General features: G+C 37.9%; 1 protein-coding gene across 1 annotated transcript in view; it reads left to right on the top strand.

The window, feature by feature from the left end:
- Positions 1 to 19027, top strand: part of LOC145997207 (platelet-activating factor acetylhydrolase-like) — an 81348-nt gene extending 62321 nt beyond the window's left edge. Inside the window, exons 8-10 of the mRNA XM_083133960.1 lie at positions 9846 to 10028; positions 13032 to 13174; positions 18647 to 19027. Coding sequence (XP_082990086.1) covers positions 9846 to 10028; positions 13032 to 13174; positions 18647 to 18741 — 421 coding nt within the window. The 3' untranslated portion in view covers positions 18742 to 19027. The remainder of the gene's footprint in view (positions 1 to 9845; positions 10029 to 13031; positions 13175 to 18646) is intronic.
- Positions 19028 to 19386: the final 359 nt, after the last annotated feature.

The following is a 19386-nucleotide window of genomic DNA, read 5'->3' as shown; positions in this document are numbered from 1 at the left end:
ATAAATAGCTGTCGTTCGTCAAATGTTGTTTTTTTGTTTTGTTACCCATTTTTCTCGTACTTCAGTCAGGGATCAATGCAGTTACTCATAACAGATGTAGTCAGGAAGTAGCATGAATTGTTCTTTCCCCGCATTGTAGTTGACCGGTAAAAAACTATGTAACAGTAACAGAAGGCTTTCAAGATTTGTCTGAATATTAAAGTGATCTTTTTTTTCACACCCAAATATAAATAACTAATTTCAGATTTGAAAACGTAACAGGGGTGTAAGGGGTGACCTTCCACGCAGTACATACACCCAATCGTCAAAATCAGTTCCACGTAGTACACCCTGGGCTGCCTTTTGCTGACTAACAAGTCTCTGGCGACTGGCCAGTATAATTCTGTATGTTCTCCTGCTTTTTGTCATGTGTGCTGAGTGCCCCTTTACAGCCTCAGCTTTTAACCTAAGTCAGAATATTTTCATATTTCAGTTATGCGACCTTACAGTTATGTTATTTGTTGTGGTAAGGGGCTGGACCCAGTATAACGTGGCGGGTGCAAAGTAGCCTAAGTGCTGAAACACCCAAAATTAAACAAAAAAAGAAAAACGTAACAGGGAATATAGCTTTAATAAATGCGTATAAATATTTCACAATGGATTATATTTATGTACATGTTGTTAATTGTGAAATATTGTGAAGAAATGAAACAAAATGCTACGTTTCGGTTACTAATGTGAGCCACTGTATATGTAATGTTTTTATTTCATTAACAATGTACAATGGTCAAATACAACTTTGCAGACCTCCGTGGCGGAGCGGTTAGCACATCGCAATACGACGCCACAGGTCCCGAGTTCGTATCCCAGCCTATGCATCATTTTCATTTTTCTTTGTGATGTCCTTTCGTCAATTTTGTAATTTCATCACCCATCCTCGTCTTCGCGATTAGCCAAAAGTGGCAGAAAACCAAAGTTAAATATAACAAATCAAAATCAAACATTACTTGGCATGACAAGAATGGATAGGTTATTTTGAAGCTGCTGTTATTAAAAGCAAATTTTATGTAGCTTTCCTAGACAGAAGTTTCAAACACAGAAACTGATTGATTGGATAACGCCTGTGGATTCCTACTCGAGCAGAAAATGTATATGTTTCCATTTATTACTTACAACAATAGCAGACTGATTTCCCGCTAAATCAAAGAAAACTTGCATTCACAGTTACAAATTGACGTGTTGAATGATTTCTCTCACTCCAATTCTGCTTAATCGAACAGCACACCACAACGTGGGTCATTAAATATTTGCAACTTACTCTCGAGTTCCTCAACTAAAAATAAATTGACTGCGAAACAAGACCTCGTCTGCGATAACTATATACCACGTTATATGAAGAGTATACGCAAGTTGAAATTCCATCATAATAATTTGAATTCTTCTAGTAGCTACAAACATATTTTTTCATACATATTTTCTTAGCAAAATATGAAGTTTCTCACTTCAACAAGGATAACATATACACAGTATTCCACAAGAGTTTTTAGTTCGAGCTAGTCGTAATATGAATATACACGTCACTTCATTACTTAGTTTAAAAAAAGTGCCAGGCAATGTGAATTCGACGGCATGCCTGAAATTATTTGCAGTATCTCATGTATCAAGGGGGCTTTTTAAGTAAAATGAAGGACACATACCACATGCTTGGGTCAATTGAGAGTAGTAGAAACGTAATTATACTGCATGTTGCAACTGAAACAGTATCCTCGAAGCCGAAGTCGTTGAGTGATCCACTCATAAACTCTCTACCAAACATTTCAAGTTCGAGTAGACACCTGGGCATGAGCGTTTTCTTTGGTAACCATCCCTTCATAGATTTAATATGATCATCATTAATGTTCATAGTCGCGATTATCTACAAGTGGCAGAAAAGCGATACAAGAACAATACAAAAGTAGAAGAAACAAAAGAGGATAAAAGGATGAACTTAGTTAATGATAGGAAGTTTTATAAAATTACTGTTTCTTGAAGAATCTTGTCCTTTGTTCCGATTGTATTTCTCAGTCACACGTTGCTCAATGTCCATGTCGACTGTCGTTCTTACATTCTTGAAAATTACTTTAATGTCTGCCTATGCTCTTCTTTCAAACGTGGTAGGCGCTCTGTCTGTTTCTACACCACAAAGTTTAATTCATCTCCTGTCCAAAAAGGCACGAATTACTGAAAGTAATTTTCAAAATTGTAAGCAGATGAGGGCCCTTGTAAAATACGTGTACTGTCCTTTTATTCGCTTAGTTTTGAGAATCACTCTCCATACAATTGTTGCCTACTTCAGAGTCCAAAGGCCCTGTCTAGCTACAGACCAGTTGCGCAAACGCGGTTTCATTTGTTTCGTACACAAATTCCATCCTTTATACGTATTTTCTACTTGCTAAAAGCAGCGGCGGCTCAAGGGGGAGAGCCGCCGTGCCATGGCGCTACCCTCAGAAGAAATGCATACCTAGCCCCTAGCCCAAGTATTGTTAAATTAATACATTGATAGTTTACAGACAATGAGATTCGAATCTTTCAATCGGTCAAGCTGACGTGACGACCGCCCCAACCACAGACTAGATATGAACCGCCCCAACCTCCTCACTGCATCGCCAGCTGTTTCGTATCCTCGGCGAGGCAGCGGTCGGCGCCACCCAAGAGCTGGCCTAACCAAGTTGAAACGCGTGCAGAGGGTTGGTGAAGTCTCAGCGAGTAACCTTTGCACCATAAGCCGGGAAGAAGGTGGCAGGGGGTGGTGTTAGCCAATGGGGTTAGCCCATAAGACACCAGCCGTGCCCGTTTAGCACAGCGAGGGAACTTTCTCAGTGTTGACACCGTTGCCATCTTCAGAGATAAGTCGCTAAATACGACGGATTTGTACGACCCGTTGGGGAAGTAATTCGTGAAAAAGGTACTATCTACTTTTCTGCCAACATTTGGAGAAACGAACCTAGTATTTTTCCGAAGTTAAATGAACATTTTGATAATAGATAGATGCGCCTAGAGGGCCATCCAGACTTTTTAAAAATATAAAAGTAAAAATTCCTTTGGCATTTCGACAATTTCTTTTTACATCAAATGTAGAATATTTTCAACGTCCAGTTGGAATACGTGTGCATGGGGGAGGAGAAGGTGAGAAGATTTGCTTTCCCTTCCTCTTGTAATTGTGTTTTTAGTGAAGTGTCCTGTAGTGTTTAAAGATAGGTTAGTGAGTGAAGATGAATCGTATTAGTGTGTTATTACTTAAACACACTGTTTTCCACGTTACCAAACAAGGATATACATCTTGGCCAGTGGGGCAACCTCAAGGAGGGGGGCCAAGGCATTGCGGAGGTTTTTTTTCTTCGATTTCTTGATCACGTTGACAGTACCCGCCGGCCGCCACTGGCTAAAAGTGCCTTTCATATCGCCTCAGGGCGTTGTCTACTCGGATGCTTCGTGATCGAAGGTCACGTGTACAAAGTTTCAGATTTTCCGATTTGCGTGGTGCTGCTGCTATCAGTTCGGTTCGCCTTCTCAAGGTCGCGCAGCAAGCAATTATTTTTCGTCTTCCGATAGGAAAAAGCTTGCCTCTCGCTTATGTGGACGAACGCGTGGCACGGATGACTTTTTGGCTCGACCATGGTTGGTCCTTTATGTTTCGTCCTTCAGCATTTTAATCTAAGAACGAATCATTCTCATCGAAAAACATAATGTATTTTTTTTTAATTGATGTAACACATGTAAACCGAGAGCGAGAGATAGATAGATAGATAGATAGAAACGTTTTCCTTCAACAAACGTTTGTTTTCCTATTGTATAAAGTGAACGCACATGTTAAAATTCATCTTGCATAGATATTCAAATTAGAACAAATTCACGTAAAGTGATTAAGTATGCAGAAAAGAAATATATTTGTGATAAATACATAGTTAGTCAGTAAATTCCGATAACCAGAATTCTGTCACGCCGAATGAAACGTTTTGTTTTACAATTTAATGTTTTCACTGACATCCAAAATGAAAATACGTATTATAACTTAATGACTTTCAAGGTGTCAAAATATTGTAATGTTACTATGCTGCCGATCACAATTATGAGAACGCTACGGGTCCCGGGTCCGAATCCCGGCCTGGGCGTGGATGTTTGTGAGTGTGCATTCATCAATTTCATATTGTTATCACCAATCACCATCTTCGAGAATTAGCCAAAAGTGGCAAAAAAAAAGCGAAGTCAAATACAGCAAATCAAAATCAAACAATTATGAGACTTCTTCGAAAACGCCTTCGATAACGGTATTTGCTATTCGTAACGGATATGTGTATCACTTTTTCGAAACAGACTTTTGTGGAGGAAAAGAACTGTAACGTTACAAAAGTAACGAGCACAATTATACGAGAGACCTATGTTATTCTCTCCGGAACACGGCATCGGACACGGTATTGCACATCGGAACGTCTGTATGATACCAGCTATAAATAACGTTGTTGCTTTGAAAAAAGGAGTGTAACGTTTTTTTCAGTAGTGACCTCAATTAAGTTACTGGTTAATTGTAACGTTACTATCACTTTCCACACACACTAAAGTTACTAGTCAATACGTGACGAACCTCTTTCTTACCCTGTAACGTTACTGGTTGCCGGCAATGGATGTAACGTTAAAGTGTCACGTGAAGACCTACTTCTTTAAAGATCAGTTATGGTTCGGTACCGTTATGCACACCTGTAACGTAATGTTTATATACCTGAGGTAACGTTTCTGTTCACGAAAAAAGTTATTCTGTTTCTGGTTGTAACGTAACGGAAACCGTAATTGAAAATACCGTTCCATTTCGTTACGTTACGACTCCCTGAGTACAATTCAGGTTCCAGAAATGGCTTTCTTAGCATCGGACTAACATTTACGTATTTGATTTAAAATTAATCAGTAGATCATAAAAACGATCTTTTCCTTGCTTTCGTAGCTGATGCATTCACCACGCGACCTTGAACTTCCAGATGTTGGCCTTTTCATAGGAGAGGGCAAAGTTATCAACCACCCGTTCAAGGTCGCAGTGCGTGATGCTTACAATAGATGGATGACTTCAAGGCAGCATGAACTCGCATCAAGCGGGAGGGTGAAACGTGCGTCGCTGCCGATTCGTCGCTGGGTTCGTGAGGCATGGAACTCCATCTCCCTTGAAATAATGATCAAAAGTTTTAAGGTAATGGGAATATCGAACAAGATGGATGGAAGTGAGGACATTTCAGACTGCTTGTATTAGTAACTGGGAGTGAATGACGAAATTAAGTGTAAACGTTATTTATTTATTTACGTGAGTCAAGCCGCAATAGCGCAGTAAATATACAGTAATTATTTCTATTTGGTAAATGTTGACATAATTATTTTACCTTCATATTTGTTACAGTAAACTCTCGATACAACGACCTTTCATAGTTCCCAGGAAAAAGGTAGTTATTTCGAAGGGGTTGTTATTGGAATTTGCACCAAAAACGATTATTAGGAGATAATCGGGCAGAATGAATGTTGGATTTAATATGGGTCTACTAGAGCATTGTCTGTTACAAGATGAACTGGTAAGATAAGATCTCTCCGAAGATCTCACCTTTCTAGGCACAAAAAAAAAGGGGTTGTAAATTTCGTTTTGGTTCGGCTGTGTAAAATACGTCGTAAAAATGTAATTTTCCTTCCTTCGATCAACTTCTAATTCACCCCCTCCCCCATTCCAGGGAGCAGTCCTTCCTCTTCGTTGACTTGCATTGTAAGCCAGCCTGAAAAAGGAAACTGGCAACTTGCGATCTATTTGCACCCAATGCATATTCTGAGACACATTGAACAGTGTCGCACTCGATAATCATTTTGGTTTGGAAATAGATTTCACTAAAGTGAAACTGTATATTTAGTCCCGATTAGCCCAAAAGCATAAAATGAACTCAAATCAAGCTTTATGAAACCTGCGCATTTTCAGATATCAAAATGGGAGATCTTTATTTACTCTCACGTTAATCGACGATAATCGGTGTCAGCTTATACATTGAGCATTTTTTAAAAAATCGTTCACAGCTTACACATTGAGGTTCTGAAGATAAAGGTGCAGAACATGAAGTTGTTTTAACTCTTCTTTTTCTTTCTGAAGATCGAATTTAGTTATCGTCAAATCAAAACAGCTTTGCGAGATATAAAACAATGACTTGCCTTCGCGCTGGATGAGTCATTGCCGTTATCCACAAGCGACAACTTCGCAGACGCTAGACAAAACACTGGCGCCAGTTGCAGCGTAAAAACAGTGCGACCGGCTGGAAGTTCGAGCAACAGGTGGTCAGGGAAAATCCTCCGTATTTCAAAGATAACGCAACTGTCGAAGGCTGAACTTTTATCAGCTGTGTGAAGAAGAAAGAATAAACCCTTTCTTTACGTTTTACCTTACAACAGACAATAATACGGGCAATATTTCAATACAATAGCATTAAAAAAAGAAAAAAATAGGACCTGAATTCTGCAATTATTACATTGCCGTGCAGACCAGTGGCGGAGAAAGCTGGGTAGGGGGACATTTTTTTTATATTTTTTTTATACTTGTCCTATGGTTTTTGTTCGTTTTCAAGAATGCATCCAGAACTGGTTGACCATTTTAGAAGTCAAAGGAAAGAAAGAGCGGTCCACTTCCACCCTTGCCTGTAACCAGCCTGTGTGCACACACGAGCAAGAAGACAATTGGCATTGCCCCCTACCCCTAAACTTTTGCTGAGAAGAAAAGAGGGAGAAGTCACTCTGCCAACGGGACACTTTTGGCAAATATTAGGACATCGGCACAGTCATGAAAATGTAGAAAGTGGTAAACGGGAGTTATGATGCAAGTAAGATCGAAGTGAACTTTTGCGGAAACCTGGTTGAAAATGCATTAAGAGTGTTGACGATCTTTAGTTGGCCTATGTGGCTTTGATTATCTATAACAGTTTCACTTCTTTATGAAGTGTTACAGGGAACAAAGAATACGTTTTGAATGAAAGTGATTACCGGAAGTTGTATGCTACAAAGTCGATTTAAAATAACATCCAAGCATATTCGATCTCTTCTCATGTATCCAAGAGCAAACGAAATCACAATGGCAAAACAAGCCTGGAATGTTGGGTAGCAGCCGTCGGCTGCGGGTAACATTGGTACACTTGGGGGAGGGGAGGGTAGAGGTCAAGTGCTATTGGATATAACTGAAGCATGGTCTGGTGTTTATTTTTAGATCAGATCCACTTGCGAGCGGTAGAGTGCTTCTGATGGGAATGAGTGCAAAAAACGTATTTTTCGCCCGATCTCTGTTCATGACCATGTCTAAGGCGAAAACAATTTTTGTGGAAGTTATTTCTCCCGCGAAAAATACCGCTTGATATGTCTCCCGTGTGACGGGAGGCACGTGCTTGAATGCCGCCAGAACGGGTGCTGCTTTTTTCGATGTCGCAAAACTTTCCATTACTAAGTGACAACTCATGGAAAACGTCCATTTCGCATTAAAAAGTTATTTTTTAAAATTATTATTGCTAAAGAAAGGCAATCTGTAGATATATACATGTTATACGCAGTGACATAGTGAAACAAAATGTGTGATTTCATTTTGGCTGTCCGAATTATTCCGTGCATAATACGCACCACAGTTTTGAAGGGCAAAAATTTTGGAAAAAAGTGCGCATTATACACGCGTAAATACGGTAATATAAAATATTGTCTTTATGTAATAAAAGTTACATGTAAGCAGTGGCAACTCGTGACTTTTCAAGAAACCATACTAGAGTTATTCAGGTCTTCCATGCAGTCTGTATTAGGATCTAATATGTAATGTGACATTTAAAAGGAACGTAGACCTATTTAAACCTTTCTGGATGGGACTGAGAATACATAGTTTTTTCCCAGGAGGCTGTTTTTAAACAAGAATCCTAGAAAATATGTTGCTAGGTGTGTTTTTATTTAACACTCTTTTATCTAAAATCTACAATACTTTCTCTTTCCACAGATATGTAATATGTATATATATAAAAATTCTCACATATATGATTTTTCTGTAACAATTTTTTGAAAGTAAAAATAATTATAACATTGTATAAAAGTTACTGAAAATATACCATCGATAGATAATATAGAATTAATTCATGAAAATAACCTAAAAACTTCCTATTAGTATCAAAATCATCCATAACTGAGATTCAAAGTGGAATCATAGTAAATAATTTCCACATTGTGGTTATAAATTATGCAATGCTATTCTCAGGAGTATAAACAAAAACGTGACATGTAGGAGTTGGAATTTGAAACAGGTGGTTAGAAGACATGTGCACAGGAGATTATAGCCTGTTTCTTCATTCACAATAGAATTTTGCAGTGGAAAATTCACAAGTCTTATTGGACGTAGCTCATCTGGACAGGGTTATATTATACAGGGTTGGGCAGCATTCAGCTACCATTTACCATTTAAACTCCCACATCATGCAAACTGTGTATTGTTAATGAAAAATGAATCAGAAAGGCTTCCCATTACATACCCCAATAGTTACACAACCGTCAGTATCCATTTGTATGGTCATTTTTATAATTATGTCAGCTAGATGTTGTCCGTTGCGTTTGTAACACTCGCACACTCTGTGATTGAGGGATTCCATCACATGCACAAGCATATCTCCTGGAATTGGACGCATTTCTTCCTGAATTCTTCGTTTTAATGTAGTTATGTCTGGTACTCGTGTTGAGAATACCTTGCTCTTCGAATATCCACAAAGAAAGTAATCACACACGGATAGATCCGGTGAGCTGGAAGGCCAGTTAATGTTTCCAAATAGGTTTCCTAAAACACTCCGCAAAGTAGCCATGGACTGGCGAGCCGTGAGTGCTGGAGCTCCATCTTGCTGCATGTAGACCCTGACGAGATCAAGATTTAACTGCCGAAGACATGGAAACACGAAGTTTTCCAGCATATGCACGTATCACTCTGAGATTACTGTAACCTCACAGCCATACTCATCCTCAAAGAAATACAGCCCTATGATCCCGAAAGTTGTGATGCCACACCACACTGTAACTCTCACTGTGGAGGGGCTTTTGATGCAACTGTTGTGGATTTTGATCACTCCAATATCGCATGTTTTGTTTGTTCACAGCACCACACAGCTCAAAATGAGGATCAGACATCATCAAATTGCGCAACAAATTCCTCTCTTGGTTTTGTAACCGCACAAAGTCTACACAGAACTGTTTCCTTAACTCACAGTGACGTGCTGACAATTCCTGAACAACCTGTATCTTGTATGGGTGGTAATGGAGATGGTCGTGCAAAATACACTGCACCGATCGCACTGACATTTGCAGAGAAGCGGCATGGTTCTTCGCAGACCGTCTTGGACTCTGGTCGATAGATCGTCTTACCCTCTCAATGTTTTCAGGGGTTCGTAGAGTTCCTTCACTTCTACCGGGTTTTCTGTCAGTTACACAAGCAGTTTGTTTAAACTTATCAATTCATTTCTTTATTGTGTGTCGATCAGGAACACGACCATGATGGCCTACTCGAAAATGTTGCCTGAATTTCCTCTGTGTAGCTACGACACTTTCACTATTTTTGAAATACGTTTCCACAGTAAGTGCAGGGTGAGCTGTTGACCAATGCTCCATCTCGAAACAAATGGCGTAGATGGTACAACAACTGGCATGGTGAATGCAATCCTCATTGCAGGACCGGCAGAGATACCAACCTTGGAAAATGGTAGTTGAACGCTGCCTAACCCTACTTATAGGTTTATTATTTATCATCGAAACAAGTATAAAGAATATAATTGATGTTTTGTTCTTAATCTTTTTTTTTTGTGCTCATCATGCAGGGTGGGAATTGGACTGGATGTGTGGATGTTTCCTATCAAAGATGAAGGAGAGCTGCCTCACAATATCAAACAGCCTCTTCTGTTAATAAACACTGACACCTTCCACACGCCTGCCAACTTGAAAGCTATGAAGCCTTTCCTCACGGGGCCAAATGGGGCCTACAGGAGACTGGTTACTGTCAAGTAAGTATTCATTCCAAGTCTCGAAAATTACATTGCACAAAATAATGTTTTTTAGAATATGTTTTAATATACAGGATGTCATTTTAATGACCACAGAAACATATAGAGGAAATCAAAACAAACAACTTTTCTCAGTAACATTTTTATTGTTGGTGTGTTATTTCGGTACTACAATCGTTCAAAAAAGCCCATTTTGCCACCTGAATGCTGGCAACCCATTTGATCACATCTGTGATGTGATTTCTTGTCGTGAAATGGTGCGTGCCAGGGTTGCCAGGAACACACACATTGTGAAAAATGACATATCTACAACCAGCCACATTAGGTACCATAAAACAAAGAAAGGTAATGCATTCAGTAATTCAACTGGAAGTAAACCAGCAATACAAGAAATGGTGGGAGGAGGGGTGTTTGGTAGATTAATACATATATTACTCAATTGTACCATAATTATAATCTTTATATAAAATGCTATTTGTTTGTCATTAGTTAATACTTGATTCCCTCCCCCTTCCCAACAGCCAACTACTGTTGATTTTCCCTTCTCATTGTTACCTTGACATGTGAAGTTAATATTCTAAAACTTCGTTAAGTGGGATTTTAAGTGTGAATGTTTAGCAAAAATATTGTGATGATCTTCCAGACATGTTTGTGCACTAATTTCCCTAATGATTTAGTCTGGAAAATTTTGGTTCTTGGTCTGGAAAACTTGGAAAAGTCAGGGAATTTTGTTTTTGTGATGGAAGGCACCCTATTATATGCATAGAAGTACCTAGTCATATCATAAATACTGTCGCAACTTTGGAGGCTGGCTGGACACCTTCAAGGCAAGGGCAGCACTTGCCCACAGGGAGCTGTAAGACCTGAGTCATTGTGTGGTGTGCTGTGGACGACAGAAGGTGATTGTGATACAGGACAAGAAAGGACACCCCAACATGGCCAGTTTGAAGCATTCTCTTGTGAAAGCAGTGGTGGATTTCCCTGTAGATGTCATGTGTAATGCAAGTTATGTGTGGCAATACAGACTAAAGGACTGCGTGCATGCTAAAGGTGGTCATTTTGAGTAGCTATGAGTGTTTTGTGTTCCTCACGTATCCATGTATGTATATTACACTATCCCTAACCATCTTGTATCTATTTCCTCCAAACCTTGTGGCAGTGTTTATGATATGACTAGGTAGTTTAACATTCAGTAAGAAGTTTCACAAACCATCAAAGGGTTGGTTGCAGACGATGCTCTCAAGCTCTGACCACAATTTGTAGTCTAATGGGTTGAGGTCTGGGCTGCAATACGGCCAGTCTGCAGACGAAATGAAATCAGGCACGTGACGCTCTAGCCACTTACGTTGATGGCACCATGCAGGCTGGAGCAGGGTCTTGCTGCAAACTCCAGCTTTGATTTTAGAACAATGTACTGCTTAAATCTTTGATGACAGGCTCCAGGACTGTGTTTTCACAAACTTTTGCACTGGTTTAACTCCCTTTTCACAAAAATGCTGCTGGGTGGCACTGGAATAACTCACTCCCTACCAAACCATTACTGAGGAGGGATGATGGCCCCTCTGAACTCTGGGAGCTCATCGACAGGCTTCCCTTGAGCTACATGCACTCGATAATTTTGCCAGTTGAAACTCTCTTCAATGGTGAAGATTTTCTCGTTGTTGAATAGAATCCTCCGATGTCCATTCTGGGTTTGATGCTGCAGGAGCCATCTGCACTTCAGCATTCTCTGCTTCTTCAGCCGTGGTTCGAGGCAATGTTCGGTACATTGGAGATATGCTTTACGCTCAAGGTCCTCACACAGTAGCCTGAACATCGATCTTTTTTGATGTTCATCTCATGAAACACGGGCCACCACTGCCTTCTCCACTGGAGTCGTCCGCACAGTGCGAGGGCGACTAAGACCCAGTTTCAGTGAAGCGCTGGATGATCCAGTGCACAAACATTCAACTGATTTTTATCTTTTGTAAGGTCTGGAAAATATCAATGGCTGATTTCCTAACCTTATGTAATGCTATGTCTCCCACCATGGGTGTGCAGGCCAAGATGTCATGCTTTGGGCTCTGGCTAGGGGACGCGCATGAGTTCAAGTCTCGTGAGGGAAGAGTAACAACTTTTCTCCTGAGATTTCAGCCTGTGTATGGGACTGGTGGACATCCACCATCATGAGGAAATTGGAGGAGTGGCTTAACCTGGTCATGAAAACCTACAACGACGACTTGGGGTTAGTCGTGCTGACCACGTGTCACCCTGTAACTGGTTGAATGATCTCCCACTTTGAATGAGGTGGAGTGAGCCTGGCAGTCTGTAGGTAGACCCGGGCCATCAATGGGCTGTTACACCACTGGTTATTATTATTATTATTATTATTATTGTGCAATGCTATCACATCGACACGATTTTCCTAGTCTCCCCATTCCATATTGTCCTTGCTCTTATGCAGCCACTCTTACAGTGCCTCAGTGTGGAAGCTAGAGCATGAGTTAGCATCTTATGTTTCACACCTGCTGGACGGCATGTGTCAGACATTTGTAACAGTATTTATGGCAAGACTAGGTACATAATAAAGATATCCAACGCATGCTGATCCAAAATCCATGTGACATCATATTTTGAAGTTGAAGTGTTTTTATAATTTAATATTTTCTCCCTCCATGCATCCTCGATGATGTAGTGGTAATTTCATTGCCTTGTAATAAGGAAGTTCTGGGTCCAATACACAGTGGCATATAGTGGTTCAGATCTCGTTTTAAGATGTAGGTCCAGTCTGCATTAGCCTGTCTGTGCATACAAACACACTTTTCCCCCTGCAACAAAAAAGAAAGAAAGAAGTAAGAATATTATTCTTTTAAATTGATTGCAAGTGAGAAAATATTGTTTTTGTAATTTTGTTGATATTTGTTGTTTAATTTTGTTGTTCTGAAGATAAGAGAAAGAGGTATTCTGGTTTAAAGCCTGTAAAAAGTTAAATAGTTATAGCTTTTTTTGCTTTTGCTTTCGCAGAGGAACAAGTCATGACAACCAGTCAGACGTGACAATCCTCACCAAAGGCTGGTTTCAGAGATGGTCCGGAGCGTACACTGATGCTTACACTGCAATGGACATTAACAACAATCTTGTCATAAACTTCCTGCAGAATTATGTGGGTGAGTAAGATGCATCATAATCATGTTTAATACACTGGTTGTCTGGATACATTGTCAACTTTGTGTTTTTCAGGAGACCAATGTGAAAACAACATAAAAAAGAGACACCCAAATATCAACCTCACTTCCCTGTAGTACACCATGGACTGCATTTTGTAGACTAATGTGCCTCTGGCATCTGGGATCATGGCCAGTATAATCCTCTATTGGGCTTTGTTGTGTGTTGTCAATATGTGTTTGTGATTGTCCCTTCATCTCTTTAATTTCTTCACCATTCATCATCATCTTTGCAATTAGCCAAAAATGTCAGAAAAACAAAGTAAAATAAACTAAAACAATCATAACATCACCTTAGGAAAAAGCTGGCAATAACGAGTAACTGAGCACATAACAAGCTAAATACTAATCTGAAACTCATAGTGTAGTTTCACACATGTTTCTACGTGCCCCTCTTTCATGTTTGGATGTGCCCACCCAATGTAAACATGTCTTCCATGGTCGAACAATATCATGTAGCTTTTTTTCTATCTAAGACATGATCTATCACAGTCGTACCTTACTTAATGAATAAATTATCTGTGCAATGAGAATCTGGAAAATTATCTCTAAATGTTATATTACAGGGTGTCTTCAAGTCAAGAAATTATGCTTTTGGTCAAGAATTTTTTCTATTTTTTTTTTAAAGTATGGTGAACTTCCATTGTTCCGTACTAGGATTTGTTAAAATTTAATATTTGGAAATCTAAAATTGTATTGAGTTGTGGTTAAGATTTTTGTTCACTTTGTTTCTTAAGAATTACATGATTGTATGCGTGAAGTTTTATAAAAATATGTGGCCATTCCCCATTCAGAATAAAGTCTGAAGCATTAATTTTTACATTAATTAATGATTAAGGAATAAAAGTAAGTGTAAATCTCTTGTTAAAGTACAGCTTCAGTTTTCATCTTAACTGGCCTACTGGTAGGGGGTTCTCATTGAATAAAAATATGTACATATTTTCTTAATTTTGCAACTATACCAAAGTAGGGTATAAATAAATGTTAAGAAAAGAAAGATTAAAGAAAGGCCAATAAAAAGTGACGAAAAAGTCAAGAATTTTGGATTTGTTATTTTGGTGGACACCCTGTATTAGTATGTTTCATATGGGTTTCTCCCTAGCTGACCCCCGTGGCAGAGTGGTTAGCACAGCATGCTACGATGCCTATGATCCCTGCCTGGGCATAGGTGTTCTTTTTGAGGCTCCCTTCATCAATTTCATCACTCATCCTCATCACTATAACCCAAAAGTGATACAAAAGCAACGCTAAATAACAAAAATCAAATCAACTTTAAGACATTCACTTATGACATAGAATAATAAAATAGTCGCCACTTAACCAGAAATATACTTCCATCGTGGCTTTGAAAAGTTAACAAAAACTGTAAATTTTCCAGGATATTTTGGCTTCACAAAAATGTCAGTTGGCATTTTACAGGTTTCACAGGAAGTCCCCCGTATCAGTGATGATGTTCAAACTTGTGCTTTACAATATGACTGAATTATTGTGAGCTCAACTTGAATCATTGTATTGTTAGAGGCACAAATTTTATGTAAATAAAAAAAGCAAAAACAGAGTTGATTTCGGGTTCAGAAGCAGTAAATAAAATAAAATTTAAGTGTTACAGATGTGAAAAATCTCATCAAAAGCAGTATTCAAAATGGTTTTGGTTTTAGAATTGTAATATAATCCTAAATTTGATTTAAAACTGCAGTTATTACACAAAATAAACATATCCCTTCTAATACAGGTTGTTTACCAGTCAAGAATGTCAAGAAATTGTATTTGTTGTCAAGAATTTTTCCTATTTTTTTTACAGTATATTGAATTTACATTGTTATATACCTGCACTGGGATTTGATAAAATTGAATACTTGGAAATCTAAAATTGTATTGACTTGTAAGATTTGTTCACTTTGTTTCTTAAGAATTACATTCTTGTAAGTGTGAAGTTTTGAAAAATATTAATAATGTGGCCATTTCCCATCCAGGATAAAGTCTGAAGCATTAATTTTTACATGCATTAATAATTAAAGCAAGTTTAAATCTCTTGTTAAAAGTAAAGCTTCACTTTTTATCTTAACCAGCCTTGCAGTAGGGATTTTTCATTGAATAAATATTTTTTTCTTAATTTCCAAATGTACCTAAGTAGGGGGCGATGAAATAAATGTTAAGGAAAAGGGGGGGATAGGTCAAGAAAAAGGAAAGAAAGGTCAAGAGAAAGTCATTAAAAAGTCGAGAATTTTGGATTTCTTATTTTGGTGGACACCCTGTAATAGCACATTTATGTAGTTACCAGAGTAGTAAGTTTATTCCTGTGTAAAGGAGTCCCACTTTTGCTTCTCAAATATTTACAGCAGAATTTATCAATTTTCCGTGAATTGCATAACTCGTAGGATAATTCAATCTTCAGAATGTGTCACTTTGGTAAATAAACTCGAAATTTCGTGTTTGAGCTTCTTTCGCATTCTGCAGTTCATTTCACATCATTTTGTGACAAAACAGGGTACGAAAATGCACCTCACACCTTCCAGAAACATGAAAAATTAACATTACAGGATGTTATTTCACATTTCGTGTTTTCGGCAAAAACGAAATATGCAAGCCTCTATGTAATGTGTATTATATACTCCAACTAGCTAACTCTGGCATTCCTAAACCTGGAAAGTTCCAATCTCTCCCTACGCTTGACCAATTTCCTTCAAGTCCATCTTCACCAAAAAGAACCCTGTAAAGTCTTCTATCCTCTCCCATGCACACTACATGGCCTGTCTAATGAAGTCTTCTTGATCTAATTCTCCAAATAATATTAGTTAATGAATATAGATCATGCATTCTTTATTGTGTTACCTTCTGTATTTACCTGTTGTTTCATTTCTGAAGTACAAATATATTTTGTAAGGTTTTATTAATAGGGCTGAGTTGATACCAATGTCAGTGTGCCAGTATCATTTGGTTTTTATTTACTCATACTTTTCCAGCATTTTTGGTGTTATGTGGGGTCTGCAAAAATCCCACTTTCACGGAGTCTAATTTATGTAGAGATGGGACAAAATGAAATTTTGGCAGGTACCGATATAAAATTTACCGATACCAATAACCGATATTCTACCGATCCGATATAAAATTCCAAATTAATCTTGAAGAACCTGAATGGTTTATTGACCTTAATAAACGTGTGTTTCCAGGTGTATGCAATTTAAAAGATGATGTACAAAGGCTGTTGCAGAGAAGGTGAGACTAATTCCTGTATAGGAGAACAGCGACCTCCATTGGCTACCAAATGTACTAGGGTGAAAATTTGGTTCATTAGCTGCCGATTGAGACCAAAAAATCGTGACTGCGTAGCAGTTAAAAGACAAGCATGTACATGGACCCCTCCAAGAATCATTAAAATGAAACAAAAAAATTACAAACCACAAAATTTTTATTCAGAATCAGCCATATCGAGTAGACGTACATCTTTTTCAAAATAGGCACCATTGACAGCTAAGCAAGCGTCCATACGCTCCTGCCACTTTGTGAATGTCTGAAAATTCATCGTCAGGTAGCGAACTGAACAAAACTTGAGCTGCGGTGATCACTTCTTTGTTCGTCATGAAATGACAACCACGTAAAGTGGCCTTTAAAAGTGGAAATAGCCAAAAGTCGCAGGGTGCAAGATCTGGGCTGTATGCTGGATGCAGGAAAAATTCTTATTTTTCTCTTCATCGCGTAATCCTGAAAAGCACTGCGGTATGCGGGCATGCATTATCGTGGTGCAATATGAAGGAGTTCTTCAAATGCGGCCTCTTTTTTGCTACGTGCTGGCACAGAGTCTCAATGACTCCTTGGTAATACTGTGGCTCTACTCAGTCTGTCTTGATCGGCATATGCCTGTTGAAACATTGCATTGGTTTCCGCAGCACTTTTCCCTAAACGCCAACAAAATTGTATGGCATGTGGCTGTTCATCTTGAATACTCATCGCGAAAAGCAATGTTATACACAAAAACGTGCAGGGATAAACGAAACACGTTCCACGTAAATCAACACAGCTGCTGACTAACGTGCTTTCACAACATGTGACAACTTGCTACGGAAACAGAATGAGTCGTCCTACACGACGCGACTAGTGCCGAAACCATAGGCAGTGTTGCCAAGCCTGTAAAAAATCTGTCTCACCTTCTCTTTGACAGCCTTTGTATATTTACACATTCATTTTTTAGAAAAATAGGGCATTGAGATTATCCATAAAAATTATAACAAAGTGGCAGAATTTTTCACTAAATTATAAGATATATATAGATATATCGGATCGGTAAAATAATCTGTAATTTTACCAATAAACTGATACACTGATATGTCCATATCGGCCGATACTGATAGGGTACTGATTAATCTGTTCCATCCCTACTAGTTATCATGTCAATAATGCAAAATTTGAAGTTCCCGTTTATTTTGAATCAATATTGTGTTGGAAAAACTGTATTTTGTGATTATGTAAGAGGTTTGTTAGTATTTTTATTGCAATTCTTGAATATTTTGAAGGAAAACTCAGATAAATTGGTGCATATAATTGGAATGCAGTACTTAAACAGTAATATTAATCAATATATTGAACAGCTTTTAATTGTTAAAATTTTCAGCCATCGGTATAGTTATCATTCAAAGTGATTCAGTCCTAATCCTTAATTGATGTTTCTCTTTTAGGGACCATGTTTCACATCCATACAGAACTAATGGCAAAATTACTGTTGTATATATTTTAGTCTTTAGTTTCCTTGATATTGGAATTGATGAAAGTTTATAAATAGAAAAGTAACATGCATTTCCTGAATTAAGTCACTATTCATTTTTCCTTTAATGTAATTTTTATTTGTTAATATACACACAACTTTTAAATATTTGAATTTAGTAACTGATTTAAATGGTTTATTATCTCACTTAATAAAATATCCAGATGTCAGTCTTCTGGAGGTTTTATTGTGAATGCCAAGTATAAATACTGTTTCTGTGAAAAATAAAATTTGAGCTTTGGAAGCACACCTTAGATCATCATGCAGCTTTTAAACTACCATGATGTTTACTGTTCTTAAGGCTTGACTGGACCTTAGACTGATACCAGGGCAGGTGTTTTAAATTTTCCTCTTCTTTCAAAAAATTGCTATGTTGTTTCAAAATCTGAAAAATTCCATGTGCTTAGTATTCCTTCTAGAACATTCATGTGAATCTTTGTGTGGTTTCGTTATTGTCTAGCCAAGCCTTAATCACATCTGGATCTCATTAGTCTCCAGCTCATCATGATTTAGAATAAGCAAATTAAAAATATTAGTTCTGAGTAACTGTAAATTCTCTATCACTAATAATTTTGTAGTTGTCAGTTTTTAATTGATATGAAAAAGTGGTAATAATGTGTGTTGAGATTCTATGTAAACATGTTTCCTTGTTTCAGCCTTGCCTCACAACCCCTCATTCGATGGTTTCCTAGAAACCCACAAGGAGCTCTTGGTTGATGGAATAAATTTAGAAGAATCTCCAACTCCATGAAGTGTGCTGTAAAATAGTCTTCAAGGATGCCATCAGATACAGGATTGTAAATAACTATGATTAGTGTTAAAAGTCTTCTTTAGAACAGCGTTAATATCCAAACGATACACTAATAGCTTTAAGTGCATACCTTAGCGTGTGGATTTTTCATGGGACCAATTTAGAATATTGAGTTATTAAAATATAAATGACACATGTTATTATATAAATGTAGTACTTTTGATACATAAATTTACATATTTTTAGTCTAAAAGCTTCACCATATATATCGGTATAATCATTACCATGTGTTATATAAAGTAAGAATATAATATTTTTTGTATGTTTTGTACACACGATTTTGTTGCCTTTCACAATATAATATATGGCATGTGCCTGTCATCAGGTAAATGCAATTCTAAGCTAGATCTAGCATTGCCAGTGAAACTTGTGCGTTAATTTACTGCAAGTGAAGGGAATCGTTGAAATACGTGCAAGAATTCTTTTCATACAATCATGGTCATCAAAAAAGGATGTTAAGATTATGGAAGATTAGTAACTGTGTTAAAATGGGTAGAAAGATCTCCAGTGCATATGGTTGAGGATTTCAGCTGTGACTCCAGACATGTTTGAGTGAACTCAGCATAAGATCCAGTACCATTTAAC

The sequence above is a fragment of the Lepisma saccharinum genome, chromosome 13 (assembly GCF_977018435.1).
Source record: "Lepisma saccharinum chromosome 13, izLepSacc3.1, whole genome shotgun sequence".
NCBI classification, from domain to species: domain Eukaryota; kingdom Metazoa; phylum Arthropoda; class Insecta; order Zygentoma; family Lepismatidae; genus Lepisma; species Lepisma saccharinum.
The sequence above is the reverse complement of the archived record's forward strand: the minus strand, read 5'-3'. Positions and strand labels throughout refer to the sequence as shown.